Here is a 19,875-nt window from a genome sequence, read left to right as displayed (position 1 = left end):
ATTAAAAAAACCCAACAAATTAACACCACACACCCGAGCTATAAGGTAACTTTTGTCTGCAGGAGTGTGTTCAGGACCAATGCAGAGTACACTTAAAAAGAAAAACCAACCAAACAAAAGAACCACATAAACAAACAAAATCAACCCACACCAAACCCAAACCACTAAAAACTTCTTTATTGTTCAGTCTCTTTCAGCAGGGTTTTAGAGTTGCTCCATTTCATTTTTCTTGCTCTTTCTACATTATGTTGGAACAGGTAATCCTTCTGACCTTCAAGAATGGGGTGAGAGATAAGGATTTTGTTACCAGATTGACCGCAGCCTAAACATGTGTCCTTTGCTAAGTCATAGCCTCTTTGTTGTCATTTTTGTGCAGCAGCTTTTTCTCCTGAATGGGTTAGTGATTATCTTGCACAGGTATTGTGAGGTTTAGTTTAAAGTCTCTGCTCTCTGGATACAAAGTTGTATAGTGTCATAAATTAGGTTCTTATTTGATTAAGAATGAACTTATGCAAATGACATTTAAGAGTAACTCTCCCCAGGTATGTTCCTCTAGTTCTGTGCTAAGTTATATTTATGTGGTGAACATCAATTAAAGCTTCCCCGCCTATTCAGACAAAGTCATTAAAACTAACCTCCTGCTTGGGAAATTTAAAATCCTTCAGAAAGTGCTTTAAAGGGTTTAAAGCCGCAACACAGAAAGGTTTTCTGGAGCCTACCACATGTTTCTGGATCCAAATTTCAAATTAGGCTTAGCAAGCCAGAGATTTGCTGTGAATCGCTGAGTGCAGGTTCCCAAATCACCAGCCCCTATCATGTCCCAGAGCAGTTCTCTGTCCTTAGACTGCTCTTCTCCTGCCTTGAAGCAGAATGGCTGGGTAATTATGAAGTGGGAAAAATCTGGTGTTGATCCTCACCCAAGCCCAGGTTAGTTCAGAGACCGGATCAGTTCATTAGCCCTGAGAACACCAGGTGCCGGCATCTTAACAGGATGGGCTTTTAATCTTTGCCCTTCAGTAGTCTTAAGGGCATGGGTAATATCTGTCTTTTATTAAAGATAAGAACTTCTCAGTATGATTGTGGGAGCTTTTAAGAGTGTGAGTCAGATAATCAGCTGTGCAGGCTGCATGCCAGCCTGTGTAAGGAAATGCTTTTTCCAGCTGCTCTTCTTAGAGCTACAAAACTGTGAATAGTGTTGTACCAGGTGCCTCCCCAGTTCTGAGAAAATCCTTCTGTCCATCAACCCAATTTAAATACCCAGCACAAGTCCTTCATAACGAGTGTAACACCTGCTCTGTCCTCTTTCAAATGGTTCTGCAGACATCTCGTGCACAGATCATGCCTGCGAGGTTAGTGCTTGAAATGTGGTGTAGTTGCCTTATAACAAATGCACATGTTGTCTTTGGTTGTTTACTAAGTCCTACAAAATCAGCCATGTAGAAAATGGTTAGCTTGGAGCACAAAGGGTGGAAGTGAAAGGCTGTTAATCTAAATGTGATATGTTTATATTTGGATAATAATACATCTCTGAAGACCAGGAGGAGTTGTATTCTTTTCTAAAGATGTTGTCACTGTCTTCTATTTGGCTTTGCCTAAAGAGCAGAACATTGGATAGAGAAGCAAGGACGTGCCAGTGAACTAGAAGTGGTGTCATGGTGGTTTGCAGATAAGTGCTTGCTCCAGAATTTGCATATTTGTAGTGGCAATGCAATGGGTTTTTTCTAGTCCAACCATCTAATTCAGCCTCTTTGTCATGTTAACCATAACAGCATTAAAAAAAAGAATAACCTCCTTTTGGTTGGGAGTTTTCTTCAGCCGTTTTCATAATAGACTGTGTTTGCTGGTTTCCCTGGATGAGCTGTGTACAGCTCACAGCTTTCACTGTTCCCTGGCTATTGAATCATCAAGGCCTGGGGAGACCCACCTGCACCAAACCCCCCTGGAAGCAGGGCTGTCCCCTCTTTGCTCTTTGTTATGTGTCTTACTGTCCAGACAAAAATGATTGGTAGCCTTGTGCTGATTAGATGAGTACTGCCTAATTCTGAACAGCTGCTGCAGCTTTAGGTAGGATTGGCTCCTATCTAGAAGTTAGTGATTTAAAATAAAAGTATTTTGAATGAACTTAGGTGAGCCCATGCAAAAGACTGTGGGTTTCTGGTGCTATTTGCAGCGTATCTTTTCGATTAGCTACAGCCATGTAGAAACAGGTTTCAGGTGTACTGAAATGGTTTAAGTTGGTATATAAAGAGGCTTTGTGTTGACTTCAAGGCACTTTTGAGACTTTAATTGCACCAGTCAATCTTCATGATCTGTTGAGGAATCGGCCAGAACCATCAGGAAAGTCTGTTTCCAACATGAGTCTGGCCAGGAGATGGCAGCATCGATTCATCAAGGAGTATCAAAAAATAACATCACCTTTCCCCGAACTGGCAGAAGAAAAAAAATCACCTTCATTTCGTTGGAAGATATATTGTCTTAGCAGTACATAGATAAAGGTTAACAAAATAGTCCTGGTTTTGCTTTTATCCCTAACTGGTTAATGCAAGGTAGCAAATTAAAAATGCATGTAGGTTAGCATCTGAATACTAGCGTCACCCTTTGACCTGGTCATGATTTAAGACAAGGATTTGGAAATTCCGTACTCTTTTGTTCAGAAGTGATTACAGTATTAAAAGACTAGAAAGGTAATAGGTGCTAGTATTGTCATTTCTGCCTGCCTGGTCTGTAAGCTAATAAGAGCTTTGCTTGTAGCTGTAGTTAACAGCTCAAGGATTTTTAGTTTTAAGCTTTATTTCAGTGTTATTGTCTTCCTGCCCTTATGGTAAGTATGGTATGCATTGACATGGGAGAGAGAAGCTGAAAACTGGAGAACTGTATTACCTGGCCTGGTAAATAAGGAAGGAACCCATAGGTCAGCACCCATTTTCCCCATGAACTTGATCTGTAGGATCTTGATTCTTTCCATTCCCATCAAAAGATGGAAATAACTCCTGGCTCTAGAGCTTGCTTGGAAAAATGAGCGTAGCCCATATCAACAGGGTGATGTTGTCTGATGCCCTAATGTTTGCTGAGGTGACCAAGGACCCGCTGCTGTCCCCTCTCCATGGCTGGCTATGCAGAGGGTTGCCAGAGCGCTAATTCATCCTGGGGAAATCCCCAAAACTGGTAGGATACACCAGGAATGGCCTGAGTTTTGCCACCTGTGTTGTGCTCTTCTGTAGCAACAGGTTACACCTATGTAAACAGCCAAGAGATTAAAAAGCAAATTCTTCCTGGGCTCTTGGTGATTAGGGAAGTAAATGGCCCCCACCATGTGAGGTCATGTTATTGTCTGTTTTCTGTGTCTATTTTTCTAGTACTTGATGTGCAGGTAAAAGCAAATGCATGGACAGCTACTGCAGTGCAGCCATGTAATTATATCTTTCACCCTTGCTCGTGCAATTTGCTTATAGCTTTTTGATGTCTGAAAACTCAAGTGTGAATTCTGTCAGTACAGTGTTACCATACTGGTGCTACTTTAATGTATTTAGCTAAGAAAGCAAACTGTGGAGATGTGCATTGTGTTCTTTTAACTTTGGCAGCGTCACCTGGAAGGTGCTGCAGTGATTGAGGATTTTCTGCACCCATTCTGTCCTAGGTTGTTTCTTTTGTTTTAACCCTGTGGGCTAATAAGATATATGTGAACTTCATCTTGCATACTTCCCTTTAGAGACCCACATTTGACATCAAAAGACTGCTCAGATTGTTATTGATAGTAAGGTACACATGTAGGAACAAATAAGGTAACACGTTGTAAGTTCAAGTGCACAGTGAAAATGTCACCATTCAGTCTGATGTTGGCAGTTGCAGCTGGTGGCTTTTTTAGTACCAGAAGTGCCCTGTGGAGCCAATCTGACAGCGCAGCCCAGGTGACACAAGCCTTTATTTCCTTTCATAACAACACGGTGTAATCACTGTTTTTGTTCTTGTGCAGCCACAGATTCCCTTGCAAGCGCAAATTCAAATGGGAGAAACATCAAAGTTAATTTGAAATGAAATGCACCCCAAGTAGTCCTGGGGAAATGGAGACGTTACTTTGTAGCCACCCTTCTCCTGCCAAAACTGCAGCACCCCAGATGTCAGGAAGCCACGCTGGGCTCTTTGTCTGCTCTTGATTGACTAGATTGTTTTCATCCCAGCCTTTTTAAAGCTTTCCTCCTGCCTCCGTATTTTTAAGGAATAAAAAGGCTAATATAAGGACATGGAGTGTTATGAAGCATGAAGTTCTATAAATATTTATGCTGAACTATCAGAAAACTTGACAGTTCTTATTTTCTTGACAGATTGGGGTCACTTGTTATTTTTGACCCTGAGAACTGAAGAGCGTATGGAGTTAGATCTGTTTGTAATGACTTCTGGATATTGTTGCGTGGTAAACCCGTAGGAATGTAACAAAATAAGGGATTTTTTTTCTTGGTCTCTTTGTGAAAATGGAACTTAAACCTTGTACTGTGTTACCCACAAAAGACCACTCAGGTTGCCATCTCTGTGCAATCTGGCTGTGGATTCCTGAACTCAAATTCTCTTTGGCACCTGTGGGTTTCTGAGATAGCAGCTTAGTTTGCCGCTTCAGGTGGACAGCTTTCCCCTAGGTTGCTCTTGAAGTACTCAGTGATCACCTTTACATCTAGGGACCAAATTCATCACAGTGTGTTCCTGAGCCTGGCACAAGATGAGACCAAGAAAGGCTAAAAATCTGGCAAAGGCCTGTGATGTCTCCAATGTTTTACCTCCAGTCCCTGGGGCCAACTGAAGACAAACTTGTCTTAAAAGATGAAATGCTGGTAAACAGGCATTTTCTAGAGAGCTGAGAGGCTTCTAACTCTCTAACATTTCAGGATTCTCATTCCTCAGAATTATGTGCACACAAGATTGACTCTTACCTGAAGTCATAGTGGCTGGTGAACGTCTCAAAGTCACTTTAAGGCTTTTTAAGAAAAGCTGGAGATTTGTGGCAGCAGCTACATTATTACATCCAGCTGCAGTGGCCCTTCTTGCCTAGTAAATTCATTGTATAGGAAAGAATCAATCCAATGCTTCACCTTGAATGAAATCCAATGCATGTTTTAAGGTAAACCTTGAATATATCGTATGCATGTAATGCTAACTGGAGTGTCTCTTGCCATCAGCCACTAGAGGGCACAAAGGAACCACCTCGGAGGGAAGTTTGTTCTTCAAGTCCTGAATTTGCAGTTTAGATTTGAGAGTGGGGGAAAAATTCCTGTGGATGCCAGAAGGCAAGATGGCTTCAAAATTTTGGTTTCATTGCTGATTGATCCCACCCAAATTTGCTGGAAGTCAAAAATCTCAAGGATACTCAGATTTTTCTGTTAGTACAATTTTGTGTTCAGAAAGTATATAGGTCTCAGAGCAAATATATAAGCTGCTCATAAACAGCTTTTAAGTTCAAGTCATATAATCAGAAAAATTATTTCCTCATTTCTTAGGTTTCTGTACTTGGAACAATGTCTAAATGTGTCAGCTGTGTGCAAAGCAAGGCAGCAAAAGGACTTGCTTTCTGAACTTACACTTCTTTTGCAGGTCGCATGCCTCATACGGGTTCCATCAGAGGTTGTCAAGCAAAGGGCCCAGGTCTCTTCTTCCTCAAGTACCCTCCGGATTCTCTCCCACACCCTGTATCATGAGGTGAGTTCAAAGCAAAATTTGAAAGAAGTTGCTTCTTTCTTCCAACTCAGTGCTGTACATGTCCGGAAGCATTCCTACAACTTTAGTCCAGTTCTGTGGTCTCAGCACTTTCCCACCTATTCTTCTGTTGTCAAAAGTGATTGGCATGTTATGTCTAAGGAAACCAAACCCCCATGTCTCCCATGTGTGTGCACTTGCATGCGTACTCTAAACGACTCCTTTGTTTCCTCCTCCTTTTATATGGGGTACCTACAATTAAAAAAACAAAACAAAACCCAAAACAAACAAAAGCAAAAAAATGCACAAAAAAGCCAAGCAAGCAAAAACCACAAAAACACCCAATCAACCAAAAAAATAAACACCACCAAAATGAGACTTAGCTTTCCAGTTTCCCAAATTCTACATGTATTTAGACAAACAGCCCTTGTCTGGAACAACAGGATGTCGAGTCTCTGTACCCAGAGTTTGTTGAATGATTTACAGTTTTGGAGCAGGCTCGGGGGGACATATTCTAAAGGCACCAGGCAGAGGCTCTGTAGGAGCTTTGGAAATGAGTGCTCATCCAGTATTGGCAACTTCTGGAAAATAAGAGCTTTTGTCATCTTTTCAGTAGTTATACTGTTTAATCCTGTAAAACTTGTTCACCACTGTTTTTACAGAGTCTCACAAGGGATGTTTTGCAAGTTTTATTCCATGAGAGAAAGTGGGTCCTGAAAACACTGGGGGGAAAAATATTATACCTGTTTCTGTTATGTAAAATCCAGAAGAAGGAAGACATAGATATGACCTTTGAATAATCCAATTGATTTTTATTTGCTGGAACTTCTTTCTGTCATTTGGTTATTTCTGAACTTGGTCATTCAAGCTGGTACGTTCAAAACCATTGTTTTCCCCTACTTTCTAGCTGGCCAGAGACTTGCCCAACACTGGAATAAAATGTCCTTTAAGATATTAAACATAATATTATATACGCTTATAAAATTTCAGTTGGTTGGAATTTTATCAGCTTGCTAAAAGTACGAAATACTTGTGTTGATAAAAGCTCTAAAACAAGGCTTAGAGGGTGGACATTGGAAGCTGGCATCCTATGGGTTTATTTTGCATGGGCTATTTAAATAGAACAGTACTAGTTTCGAAATATTTATGAGATAGTGGATACCTCTAGACCAAAATATTGCGCAAGTAGAGTTTGAAATAATATGTTTCTGTGCCTTCTCACCTTTTTAATTTTAACTGTAAGGTATATTTTCTTCTCTATTACTGATTACTCTGAACAGTGGTTGAATGTTCTTTGAAATGAACATAAAAAGCTCTGGCATTGTAAATCATGGAGTACAGTATACAATGTTATAATCAATATACTCAATTTGCACGAAGTTCAGGTGTGACATTCAGTAATGCTGTAGCGCTTGCCTCATAATCACCGATAAATTGTGGTCTTTGGCAACCTAATTCCCTATAGCTGATGCTTTCTTTTGTTGGTTTACAGGGTATTCAAGGACTTTATCGGGGTTATAAAAGCACAGTATTAAGAGAGGTAAAACACTTGTCTTTCTCTTGTTTTTAATTGATTCCTTTGCCTTGCTTTGTTTTCTAACAAGATAGTAATACAGTTGAGATCAATTGCTCTAACCATAAGCTCTAAATCCTAGCATGTTTCATTCTAGATAAATTATGAGCTTGTAATTTAAAGAGAATACTGATAATGTACACTACACTACATGCAAGACATCATCTACCATCCCACCTCTCATTTCTGCTGCTGCTAAATCATAAAAGGATGGAAAGGTATATGTTAACATGATGAAAACCGTAAAATAAAGTACTGGAAGCTTCCTCAAGTCTTGTGATTGCATCATGTGAAATATGTATGCCAACAATGGTGAACTGGTGGCATCAGGCCAAGTTTGGCACAGACAGATTTAGGCTTTCTTTAAATATATTTGTCAGTAGATGCCAAGAGATTAGCTGTCATCTGTATATAGGGAGGATTGTGTGCTCTTTTTTTATTTAAGGAAAAAAAAATGTGTGAAAGAAATTCATTTAGTCTGTAGCTGTGATATGGCATTACTTAATTCTAAATCAGAAGTATTAATACTTCACTCTTGGAAAACAAATGGAGCTAAAAATATTTTTTGCCTGCTTGGCAGAAAATAGTTCCTAAACGAAAATATCTTCATAAACGTACTGTGAATTAGAGGATTGGTGTCATGGAATTGTTTGACATGCTGTGTGAACTGAAGGCAGATTATAAAAAAAGTAGAAAAACATACTGATGAACAACTTTAAGTGTAAAACTGTTCCAGAATTGGATCCCAGGGGGTCATATTTGACAAAACAGAAGTTGCATCATGAGTACCTCAGATACAGAGAGGAGGCTCAATTCGCATGGAAACATAACAGCTATTGTCCAGGAAAGGTTCTTTACTCACTGTGTTCAATGATACGTGTTGGTTTGTCCTCTCCTTATATAGCTCAACTGAGTACAAAAGGTTTGGGTATTTGCTGCTTTTGTTTTTGAAACACAGGATCAGATCTGTTGATCGTATTGCCATTGATGACAATAGAGGCTTTTTAAGCCTTCATTCAATAGCTCTGCTTTTAAAAGCCTTTCTTCATGCTGAAAACTGTTTTTAGGATGGTTATGTTAGCCAGCTCTTGTTAAGTGTACGGAACAAAGATGGATATGACCTAAAAAAAGAAATACCCGATTTAGTGATCCTTAAATTGCTGACAAATGATAATGCTCTGCAGTCTATTTCAGTAGTTTTGAATGTTTAAAAAATTAGTTATTTGTGCAGAGATGACACCTGCTTTTCTGAAACGTAACCCCCACCATAGCTTCATCCTGTACTTATTTTCTGGCTCACTAAACATGTGTTATTCACTCAGATTTCATTTGGAGATGGGCAAAAAAAGGCCAACGAATCATTTTGATTTCTCTGAGGAGTTCTGAATAAATGAATAAATTTAGATCCCATTGAATACTGATTTTGAATACTAACAGGTAGATAAAGCACATGGTTACTACTGGGTGCTATTCTCCATAATATTTGTTTTGACATATGTCAGGGTGGTAATTAATTTGCAGACCGTATTCATGGCATAGTGTGTGACCCTGCTGAGATAACTTTGTTTACTCAAAATGGCAGCACTTTGTTGGAAATATAATGGGGGTCCTCTCCATTATGTATATTCATAAAAGATCCTTCAGAACTGATTTCGGGTGAAGTATTGCTTTTTGGGAGAATCTGTCCAATAGAATGAGAAATAAATGATTACCAAATGAAATGTGCTTTCTTTTCAAGATGAAACAAATCATAGGTGATGTCTTTAAAAAAAAAAAAATCTCTTTGAATTTAACACTGTTAAGACTGTTGCATTTTTCTAAAACTAAATATTGTAAGACAATGGCCACTTGAGTAAGAACAGGGTATTGAACCTTCAGCTGGAACTGTTGTAAGCCTGGTATTTAATTTTACTATTTTCCCTTCTAGTACAGAGGAAAACTGTACAAAGTACAGTTCTTCCTTGAGGCAAAGTCTTTATTTTCAGATAAAAATCTATATTAATTCATTACGGGACACATCCAGGTAGCTGCAGTACGTATATATGCTGATATTTAATTCCAGAAGACTTTTGTACTTACCGAATTTGTTTACATGCTTTGGTTCTTTACTTACACGACACCTTTTGTTTAGTTACAGTGGAGTGGGTTTTTTGCATAGAGGGGCTTCAGTGCATGATTTTTCATTTAAAAATAATTGGAAAAGGCTGGAAATATTGATAGTTTTAATATTATTATATTCTTGCACTGGCAAAATTCTTAAGCCAGAATTTAAAAAAGGTTTATTTTAGTTGTTGCATCAGGATAATATTTTTTTCATATTACATAAAGCGGATTTTGGTCCCTAAATAAAGATCTGCTTGCTAATTGCTTAGACTCAAATGAAAATGAGTCTGATTGTTTGTAAAGGGAGTTCAATGTTAAAACCTCGTATTTTCCTAGAGCATAGTAGATCTTTTCAGCACAGCCTCATTCTGCTCCATGTGATTTGCATTAGCTGATGTGCTGCTACTGTTCTGTTGCAAGGTAGTTGTTTCATAATTCATTTTTGATTCTCACTCTCACTTATGCCCTTTATTTTCCTGTCAAAATACCTTCTGTACAAATGAATAGCAGAAGAGAAAGAAATAACTTTGTCTGAGTGTACCTCAATGCTTGGAATTTTTGGCTGGTGGCTTTCCCTACCTCATTTTTGGTGCCTGTTCTCTTGTGTCCGTTACATTTTGGTCTTTACTTCTTCCTTTGATGTAGTTACACGGAACTAATCCTTGAATCGAAAGGGAAGTGGGGTACAGTGCATCATTCTGTTGGCAGTAAGAGCCTGGAAGAGGCATCTGTGCTCCAAGGGGAAAGCTTTTGTGATAAAGCTCAAAGTGGGAGTACGGTTATTAGGTTGCTGAATGAGACTTTGAATAAACGGCAGAAATCGGAGGCTGTGAAATCATGTGGAATTCCCATTATGTCATTTCCAAAGCAAATCCAAGTGAGAATTGTCCTTTCCTATGGTTGTAGCGTATCAGTGCGCATCATTGTGGAAACTGGATCATGCTACTAAGAACAGTCAATGAACAGGTAAATTTACTAATGTTTTCCAGAACAGAGACAAGTTCATTTGTAAAATCTCCAGCCATCTTATAACAAGGCAGGAGCAGACTATAAATCCACTGTAAAACCTCTAGAATGTATTTAATGGGAACGTAGTTCTGCTGCTGAGATCTAATATAAGCAAATGGAGCCAGATTTTTAATTCCTGCATAATTCATTTTATTAACTATGACCAAGTAGAACATCTGTTAAAATTCCATAATGTTCAGTTCATGGGAAAAAGAGAGAAAACCCCTGAGTTCCCATTGGAGCTTTTCCATTTCCATTAACGTTACAGGACTCTAGCAGATGTCTTAAAAGGACGTTATTATGAATGAGAGGACAACACACAAGAAAATAAAGTGCCTTGTCCAGTTTGCCTGTGTACCATGAGTTACTTCACCATCTGCCTCTCTAGGTGCAGGTTGCAGCTTCGCACAAGCAGTGCCACCATTAACTGTTGTGTCCTTTCTGTCTTGCGTTATCATAGTTTGGAAGAACTGAGCGAGTCCTGAGTTCTGTGTGGTTTTAATTTCTTTCATCACTTTTAAAAATACTGCAGATGGACTTGGCCCTAGCCCAGAGGTAGTTTTGAAAGGAGCTAAAATTAATATTAAACTCTTCCTCAAAGGGGATGGGGGATGACTAGCTCTTTATAACTCACAGGTGTCTTGAAAGAAGACTGAGAATCGCTTTCTAATGCCAGTCTTTGCTGTGCATGCAGCCCAGAGTAAACCTGTCCCCTGACTTGTAGACTCTTTTGAGACAGTTCAGGCTCTCTGCTTGTGGTGGCCTCTGTTCAGGTAGAGCTGGTAATGACACTTTACTTGACAATGTTGTTTCAGACCTCAGAGCTCTGAATTTGAAAGTAAACTACTGGTAAGTCTGAACCCAACTCTTGTACAGCGTGCTGTTGATTTTACTTTCAGTGAGACAGCCTAGTCATCACTTTAAAGAGTCCTAGTTTATTTAAGTCAGTGCAGTTGTGGGTTGGTTTGTGGTGGTTTTTATGTATGTTTGTTTGTTTTTTGTCCCCTTCAGTGTACGCAAGTCAGAACTCTAAGTGGATGAAGGCAGCTACTGCTATCTTGGGAGAGAGACAGAGTACTCCATGCTATATTAATTTTGGAGAGGAGAAAGACAGCTAGTTCAAAGAATGCTATTGCATTAACGAGTGGAAGCAGTGTGACAAACAGGCAACAAATTGGGGGCTCTTCCCAATCTCAGAAAGCCAAGAACTAATAATGTCTCCTGAGGAGGAGGTAGTGCTTTTTCTGTGTGTGCTGCAGAGTAAGTGTCCTGATATATTGTATATATCAAAAGGGATATGCAGTGCAGCCTATGCAGATGAAGAAGGAACTAGCAGAAAAAAGACCAACAAAAAAACTCCTCCTTACATGACTTGCAACCTGGGAGAGAGAATCTAAAGCAACTGGCAGCAAAATGTGGCTTAAAGGTAACACCTGCTGCATTTTCCTAAATTTAAAGGCTCAGTGAACAAAGGATGCTGAGAAGGGTTTGTGTAAAAATGTGAAGCCCAGCTGAGATATGTTAAACACTATTGACTGAGGGAGGGAGGGGATCTCTGAGGGCTGAGCTCGATAGGGAACAATCTGCAAACAGGGAGCCTGGTTTGTTTATCCACTAGAGGTAGTTTTGCATGCTTTTCTTTTGTTAGGACATCTTTATATAAATATCCTGTTCTCCTAGCTGTTAGAGGTTTTTTTTTTAAAGTTTATCTCTGTTGCTGTAGGACAGAAAGAATGTTATTAATACATTCTTTTACTTGCACAATTAGGACTTTGATCTTCTACTATTCTCTGTGTATTACAGAGCAGATGTCCATAAAATGGGCAAACAGGACACTATCTTAATACAATATTTGGAAAAATAAACATCCTCCTTGATGAAATATGTGCAGTATCTGTCTTTTGTTACCTTCTGGACAACTGAACTGTTTTTTTTTTATTTTGCAATTCTAGACAGGTTAGGTTTAACCAGGAATTTGCCAGGCAGGATCTCTAATACTGGGAGTTTTGACTTTTACTGGGAAACCAGCACTTCTTTGGCTGTGTTGTTTCCATATAGAGCAAGAACAGTCTCATGAAAGGGATAGGAACTGTAAAATGGATTAACTAGCTAGCCTCTGCCATGTGGAAAGTTGAGCAGAAGTTGTGTGACATGATTTATGGGAGGAAAGTTGAAAAATAAGTCCCTGCTTTCCCCACACCATTAACATTAGCCTGTCATGGAAAGCCTATCACTGGAGTTGTATCAGCTCTTGTATCACTTGTACCATTCTAGATATCTGTGTTCAAGGGATTTTCATTTTGAAAGGTGTGTAAGAGTTAAAGGTAATTCTTGTGGGGAAAGAGCAGGGAGCAAGTCCATGCTCTGGGATAAGAGCTCAGGCACATCCCTGCTTCTTACCTGGAACATTGACAAATGGACAAAAGACATCATTGTCTTTTGCTGTTGTAGGTTATGCTCGTTACCTTTTCTCTGTAAACTCTGGAATAGTACTTGGAAATGAACATGGAGACCTTGAAAAGCAGTTATAAATGACTTCTACAGAGCACAAAATAACCCTGCTTTTTCTAATTTACCAGTTGTGGGAAATAAGTTTGGTGACATGCCTGAATGGCAAATAAACCAGCCAGGGTGGACAGAGACCTCAAGCAAATTCCTTGTTGAAGTTTGGAGTGCAAGGGGTGTCTTTTTTTTGGCAAGCATGTGCAATGGTCTCAGATTTTCTGATTGAACTCTATTTCTCAGGCTAGGTGTAATATCCATATATACTCATTAGAAGCAGAACGTAGCCATCCTTGCTGCCATCGATGTGCAGTTTACAAGTGGAGTGTACAATTATTGCATCTGTCTGGTATCAGTGGATATCTTAAGATGAATAGAATTTCACGTATGCAGAGTGTTTCTGTATTTTGAACACCACGGCCTTGCATCCAGGGTCTTTGAACAAAAAAAACTTTGAAAACTATGTGGACTAAAAAGGGTTTATGTGATTTGATAATGCAGATTCTCTCCAAGTGAATGTGTATGCAAGCAGTGTCTTGAAGGAAGCATATCCTACTGCATGCTTGAAACAGAGATACTATTTCCATACATTCTGTGAGTGGCTTTGCTAAAGCATTTTTGCAAATGATGTTTTCTGTAGTATTCATGGTGTAGGCATTTTATTGTTCACCAAACACATTCCTAACTTTGTTCCGCTTTTCTTCATGCTGTGATAATGTATACGTGATTGTTGTGTTGTTGTGTGTGGTGGTTTGTTATGTTGGGGTTTTTTTGTCTGGTTGGGTTTTATTTTAATATAACCTAAAAAACTATATTCTTTACATTGATTGCTTTTAATCTTCACATGTTTCACAATGGCTTGAAGAGCACACATGCGATCTCCACTGGAGAGCATGGATTTCCCCACCTAAACAAACTTATCTGTGACAAAGTATCTGGAATTGGTTGCAAATCCCTCATGAAGGAGAACACACCAAAAGCATCCCTTTCCCTGACGGGAAGGTGGGACTGTAAAAAGAGGAAGGACAGGCACCAAGAGATCTATTCCTCACTGTAAAAGGAGGAGAAAAGACTTGAAATAGTAAAAGTACTAAGTAGCAAATAAGTGAGGATAAGGGGTATTTAAATATATATATATATATATATATATTTTTTTTTTTTTTTTAAGCTATCTGATAGTGTCACTGGATGAGCAACATCTTTAAATCTTTCCAGGGCAAACTAAGGATATTAGAGTTAATGGAATAACTTTGAATCTTCAGTCATTGTAGCCTGACAGCGTCCCACTGAAGTCAGAGGAAGCCACTACAAGTCTAATGGGACTGGACAGTTGTGCCTACTGCTGTAAAATGTGGCTGGCCTTAACACTTGTGACTGTTTCAAAGCAAAAAAAGAAAGAATCAAACAAAAATCTATGCATTTTTTTGGCTGAGTGGTGACTACTTAGTTTTAATTCCACAGCCACATTCCACTATGGACAACTGTGTTTTGTCTGTCTAAATTCTTTCTGTAGTTCTCAGTGGGAGGGAAGATTTCCTGTTCTACTAAATTGTAGAGTAATCCTGCTGGTGGCCGGGCTGTAGCTGGTGAAGATGATGCTTCATTTGTGGGTGAAGCAATTTCTATATGTCTGTGCTGAAGTGCCTAATTCTTTAACCCTAGAAAGGTATGTGCATGCCGTATATCTGTTTATATAAAATCTGTACAAAGAGACATAGGGATGCATGTACATGTAAAATATGGTATTGTTTTTAATAATACCTTGTCAAGCGTCTTGGACTCCCTGAAGCAACTAGTCCTATAAATGCGTGTGACTGGTGTGGAACAACGAGCAGTTTAGCAATTTTCTAAAAGTACAGGGCTGTCTTTCAAGGATGAAATTGTAGCCTGAAGTAGACCAAAACATGATTTTTACAGTGGAATACTTCCATTGCTAGAATCACACTGCTGTCAATATTAATAGCAATTGTCTGGTTTTCACACCTGGGCTGCTATTACCCATTTTCTCTACATCTGCTAAAAAACAGAAGGACAGTTAAAAGGATCAGCAATCCAAGATCAAAAGCTTTTTCCCCAAATTTCTTGTATGATGTTAACTCAGCCAGTGGTTCTGCTTTAACACAAAGACTTGAGTGTCTGTTTTGGCCAAGAGAAGATGCTCTTCAGGACCTGAGGGCATAGTGGAGTTGTGGGGATCCGGGCTGGTGTGGGGCCAGGAGCCAGGGCTGGCTGGTGTCTGCTTGCCCTTGAACTTGGCAGTGACTGGGAGCCTTTAGCACTTGGGAGTCTCCAGCCACTAATTGAGTGGTGGCTGTCATCTTGCTTTCTCTTTTATCAGAAAGATAATGTTTTCATATTCTGTAGCTTGTTGAAGTAGTTCTGCAAGAGGGAGGCCTGAAGGCGTTGACATGTGAGCTCTAGTGATTTTTTTTTGGACAGTGTCCTCCTTTCTGTTGTGGCTTCAACACCTCTTTAGCTTAAAGTAGCAGGAAGCAGCAGCTTTGAGCTGCAGTTCAAAGAACAGCCTGATATATACTGGCTTCTTCTGGTTCTGCGTGAGGAACCTCTGGCAGTGGGGCTGGGGAAAATCTCTTAAATCATCCCAGCATTGTAAGAATTTGTCATCCATACCCTCAATATGAAAATTCAGGTCTGCAGGTATCCTCAATATCATGCCTGTCAGTGATGCTGGGTTTGCTGGGAACCTTAATCCTCAAATTACCTTTTGTGCAGATTTCGAGGGTGGTATTGATCATGATCTTTCATCTGTAGGTACAACAGCAGATTTGAAGGGATGTAGCTAAAGCATGTAGAGGAAACTGTTTTTAATCTAGACTGCTGCTGCTGAAACCATGCCTTCATTTGAGCAGTAATAATTCCACCCACCCCTGACATGTCACTAGATTATATATGCATATAATGGCTCTGTTACTTGTTCATATAAATGTATACTTAGATATATACTTAGGTATATGTAAATAAATATTAGACATCTATTGAGAAATATGAAACTGAAAAGTTGAATTTGAAACCCAAAGGTTACGGTGAAAGGTGTGAAAACGAAACCAGATCTGCGGCAGAGAGCTGATGTAATTTCTCACAGTTATGATGTTTAGAAGCGTGGCTGGAGATGTGCTCATGAGAGTCTGCCTCAAGAACGTTTCTTTCAAATGCTTAATACAGATCATACTTCATTTTTTTTAGAAAGACTAGCTTATTGTTGTCTTGCAGTAAATAAGAATTGATTCCAGTGTTTTGAATGTAGAAGTGAACACCAAAAAAAGAAAACACTGAAAGTCATACCTATATTCAGAATATTTCAAAGGCCAGGATTTAGCTAACAGAATAGATGAAACAACTTTCCTGGCTTGTTTAAAGGGGAATCTTGAGAGTGGACTAGCAATCAATTCTTACAGTACAGGTTTCGGCCAGTTAAGGGGAATAGAGCTAATTTTGGGCATAGCAACTTTTGCTTCTATTTGAAAAAATAATAAATAAGAGTGGAGCACAGTGCCCTTTCTCCTGTTCTTTCCTTGCTTTGGGCAGACAGACTGCAGTGCTACGAGCTGCCACACGCTAGAGGGCACGCGACGCCTGCGCTTGCTGCGGTGCCAGCCTGAGAAATGCCTCTCGCAAGGGCTCAGGCTGACCTGTGGATCTTGGAACTGAATTTGCTTTAATCTGCCTCTCAACCCAGCTGCAAAGGAAACATAAAATTTGAAACGTTATTAATTTTATTTGATTCTGGGGACTCGTCCCATTGAATTTCCGGGGACTAACTTGTGTGAGTAAATGGAGTGAGATTCAGTTTGGGAATGATTTTATTGATTCCTGTTTTTGAATTTGACTGGGTTTTTGTTCTTATAAATTAACTGAATAAGGTCTGTAGCATTCCCTGTGTATTCCTGCCCAGTGGAATAATGCCTATGTGATCGTGAAGAAGATAAGAGCTTGTATGATCATAACATATTACAGTGTCCATGCTGAGACTTCACAGGTTATGCAGTAAGCTATTTTAAATTTTATTTTAGCATCAGTTTTTGCCAAGATGCTGCATTTCTTTAGTTTATCTGTTTTTAAGAAAAAAATACAGTAAGGTTTATAATCTAGAAGGTGTACACGCCACATGGTCATTATCCCAGTTTGAGAATCCCACGTCATTTTGTGTGTAGTTGGAAATGCCTGTGGGGGATGGAACAGGAGAGATGGCGGGTAGCATGATTTTCATTATTTTTATAGAAATGTAGGCAAAGCCGGTCTGGTGTTTATACTGCAGATGGAAACGGTGTTATTAAACGAGGCTCTTATCTCACTTTTATTTTTCTGTTAATTTTATAGAAGCCAATAAAGTGTAAGCTCTGCAAATTTTCTTTTTATGCTGGTTGTATATGTGAAAATTGTGGTTGGGCTTTTCGAAGCCGGCAGGTCTAGTTGTGATAAAGTAGAGCTTGGCCTGAAGGTTTTGGCATCGTGCTGCAGATGCAGCAACACTTGGGTCCCTCTGGCTGTCCCGGGCTTGGACCTTTCCCAGTTAAAGGCTGCTAGTGATGCATAATATGTGACATGGATACATTTCTGTCATGAGTAAACTGAGGCTTCTCAATGCTTTTTCAGACAAAACAAACTCCTCAAAAAGAGAGAGAGAAACATAAACCAGGATACTTTCCATGGGAGAACAGCTAGTACATTGTATTCTGTGTTTGCATTTGACATTGTATGGTCTCTTAACTTAAAAATAGAAGAGCAAATAAAGAAGTATCCATACATATCAGAATGAATGTTCATACCTTAGTGGGAGGTTGTCTGCTCTGTTCTTCCTTTTGCTGATATGAAATCCTGAAGTGTAAGAAAACATTTTAGAAGTCTCATGGAATATAAGACCATGAGGCACTTAGCTGAATCTTGTCTTTCTGACTTTAAATGTATTGAATGCCAATTAAAGGAATATTTAGCCAGTGGCAAAATTAATACTGGGCCACATACCTCACAGGTTTTGAGTGGCTCTTTTTTTCTCCTTTTTCTCCAACCCTCCCAGCATTTTGCCTTCTGGCCTGCACAGATGTGCTGCCAGTATACTTTCTATTTCTGGAAATGACCCATGCAGTTAGGTCAGTTTGTTTTAGCCTTGCTCCTTGTTGCTGAAGTAGAATAGCACATTTCCCCTAACTGCATGAAAGCCGGGGTAGACAGTCTTGATAAATATGATTAATGGGCCTCTTTGCTTTGCTCTGCAGCTGAAGGCTTCCTGAGGTTCTGTGTCAGCTGGGCTACAGCTCCCCAAAGCAACTCTTACATAGAAAGTATGCCTCAGGTTCAATTATGCTGTTAAAGACATTTTTATTCACAGCTTTTGCTATAGGAACGTCTTGGCAATTGAGATAGGGTAATAAGAGTCTGAAGAGGTGGTGTTGGCAGGAAAAGCAACAGAAATAGAATTAAATCATATAGAGGGGGGAAAAAAAACCCACATTGATGTGAGTGATGGTAAAATAAAATATGTGATTGTCATCAAGGAACATTCAGCTTGCACCTCTCTATTAATTAGCAAACACTCACATTTGTGAGGGTACTCTGAATTATCCTTAACGTTCAGAGGCCAGAGTTCTGCCCTGCACATGGGAATTGCTGCCTGCAGCACGGGCCGGATCCATCCAGCTTTCCTGGTGCCTGCTCTGCAATTGTAATTGCAGGAGCACATCAGCCCTTCTCAACAATTGAGTACAAGTCTTAATAGCAAATAATCCTCTTGAAGTTGTTTCCCCCTCCACTGCAATCAAAGGAGAGCTTTGTTAAGGCATTAACGAACAAATTAGCTGCTAAATACTGGTAATAACCTATTTCCCATAGATTGCTTTTTAATTACGGCCTAAGCTGTGTGATTCCTGAAATCACTGCTTTGGTAAGCCAGTGTTTGTGGTCACTTCCAACTGCTGTAACTAATTGGCAAAAAAGTAATTTTTAGTCTCTCTACTGATACCAGAACACACTGTGCTTATATATTCCTGCCTGCAGAAATACTTTATCAGTGTTTCTTTTAACTGTCATTTGTATTTTGATTTAAATGTATTAGGCTCTGCTGTGAAATTGTTGTTTTAGGTTTACTTCTATGTACAATATATGTTCTCATTAGATTTTTAGATAGCATAGATATTTTTCCACTTAACTGTTACAAGAAGCTTTTCCTTTGAGGGGGGAGGAATTAACCACTTTATATCGGTTGGTTTATGCTGACTATTATTTTGCTAATCTGTGTCACAGCAACCAATTAGAAAACTTAAATGATGGTTTGTTTTTGGAGAGAGGGGATATCTTTTGTATATTTGTTGCTTTTCCTCCCCAGATTTCAATAAAGGCTGCGCGTCTTCCAATATATCATTCCGCCTTCCTTCAAACCTGACTTTTTTATAAGGGAGCACAGCCATCAAAATTGGCAAGCGTTAAGCCTGATAATTAGTTCAATATAGTGACCAATTCTGTGAATTACAAGTTCAAAGCAACATATGGACATGGATGAAATCAGATTTTGGCATTTCTCACTTAAATTGTTTCAGGACCCTGCTGGAGCGTCTTTGATCTGTAAATAACAACTGCAGTTCACTGCCTTACTTAAAATACATCAAACACATTCATGACTTTTGCTTTTACATGTAGACCTCGCTTCTAGTTACAGTTTTGAATCAGATTAATAAAGCTATTCATGTTTTGAGGTTTCATAGAGAACGCTACCAAAGATAGCTCTTTTCATTCTCCTTGTTTTAAAAGAAGCAGTAAACATTTCTCTGTCTTAATATGCACCCCAGACTCCATCAACAGATGCTTTATGAAGTCAAAAACCATCTTCTGTATTGCAGATCCTCTACAACTCAATGGCAATGGGAGTCTTGTTTTACTCTTTCAGCAGTATAAAACAAGTGGACCAAAGGTTTATTTTCACTGCACCATTCAGTAACTTACTCCAGTAGCTCCTTTCCCTCCTGCATCTTGCCCACAACAGCCTTTTTCTTAGT

General features: G+C 39.3%; 1 protein-coding gene across 4 annotated transcripts in view; it reads left to right on the top strand.

Moving 5' to 3' along the window:
* Positions 1 to 19,875, top strand: part of SLC25A26 (solute carrier family 25 member 26) — an 84,763-nt gene that overhangs the window by 10,798 nt on the left and 54,090 nt on the right. For all 4 annotated transcript variants that reach the window (XM_065075476.1, XM_005505616.4, XM_065075475.1 and 1 more), the window contains 2 exons: positions 5,581 to 5,685; positions 7,175 to 7,222. In XM_065075476.1, coding sequence (XP_064931548.1) covers positions 5,581 to 5,685; positions 7,175 to 7,222 — 153 coding nt within the window. The remainder of the gene's footprint in view (positions 1 to 5,580; positions 5,686 to 7,174; positions 7,223 to 19,875) is intronic.

The sequence above is a fragment of the Columba livia genome, chromosome 10, assembly GCF_036013475.1.
Source record: "Columba livia isolate bColLiv1 breed racing homer chromosome 10, bColLiv1.pat.W.v2, whole genome shotgun sequence".
NCBI classification, from domain to species: Eukaryota; Metazoa; Chordata; class Aves; order Columbiformes; family Columbidae; genus Columba; species Columba livia.
The sequence above is the reverse complement of the archived record's forward strand: the minus strand, read 5'-3'. Positions and strand labels throughout refer to the sequence as shown.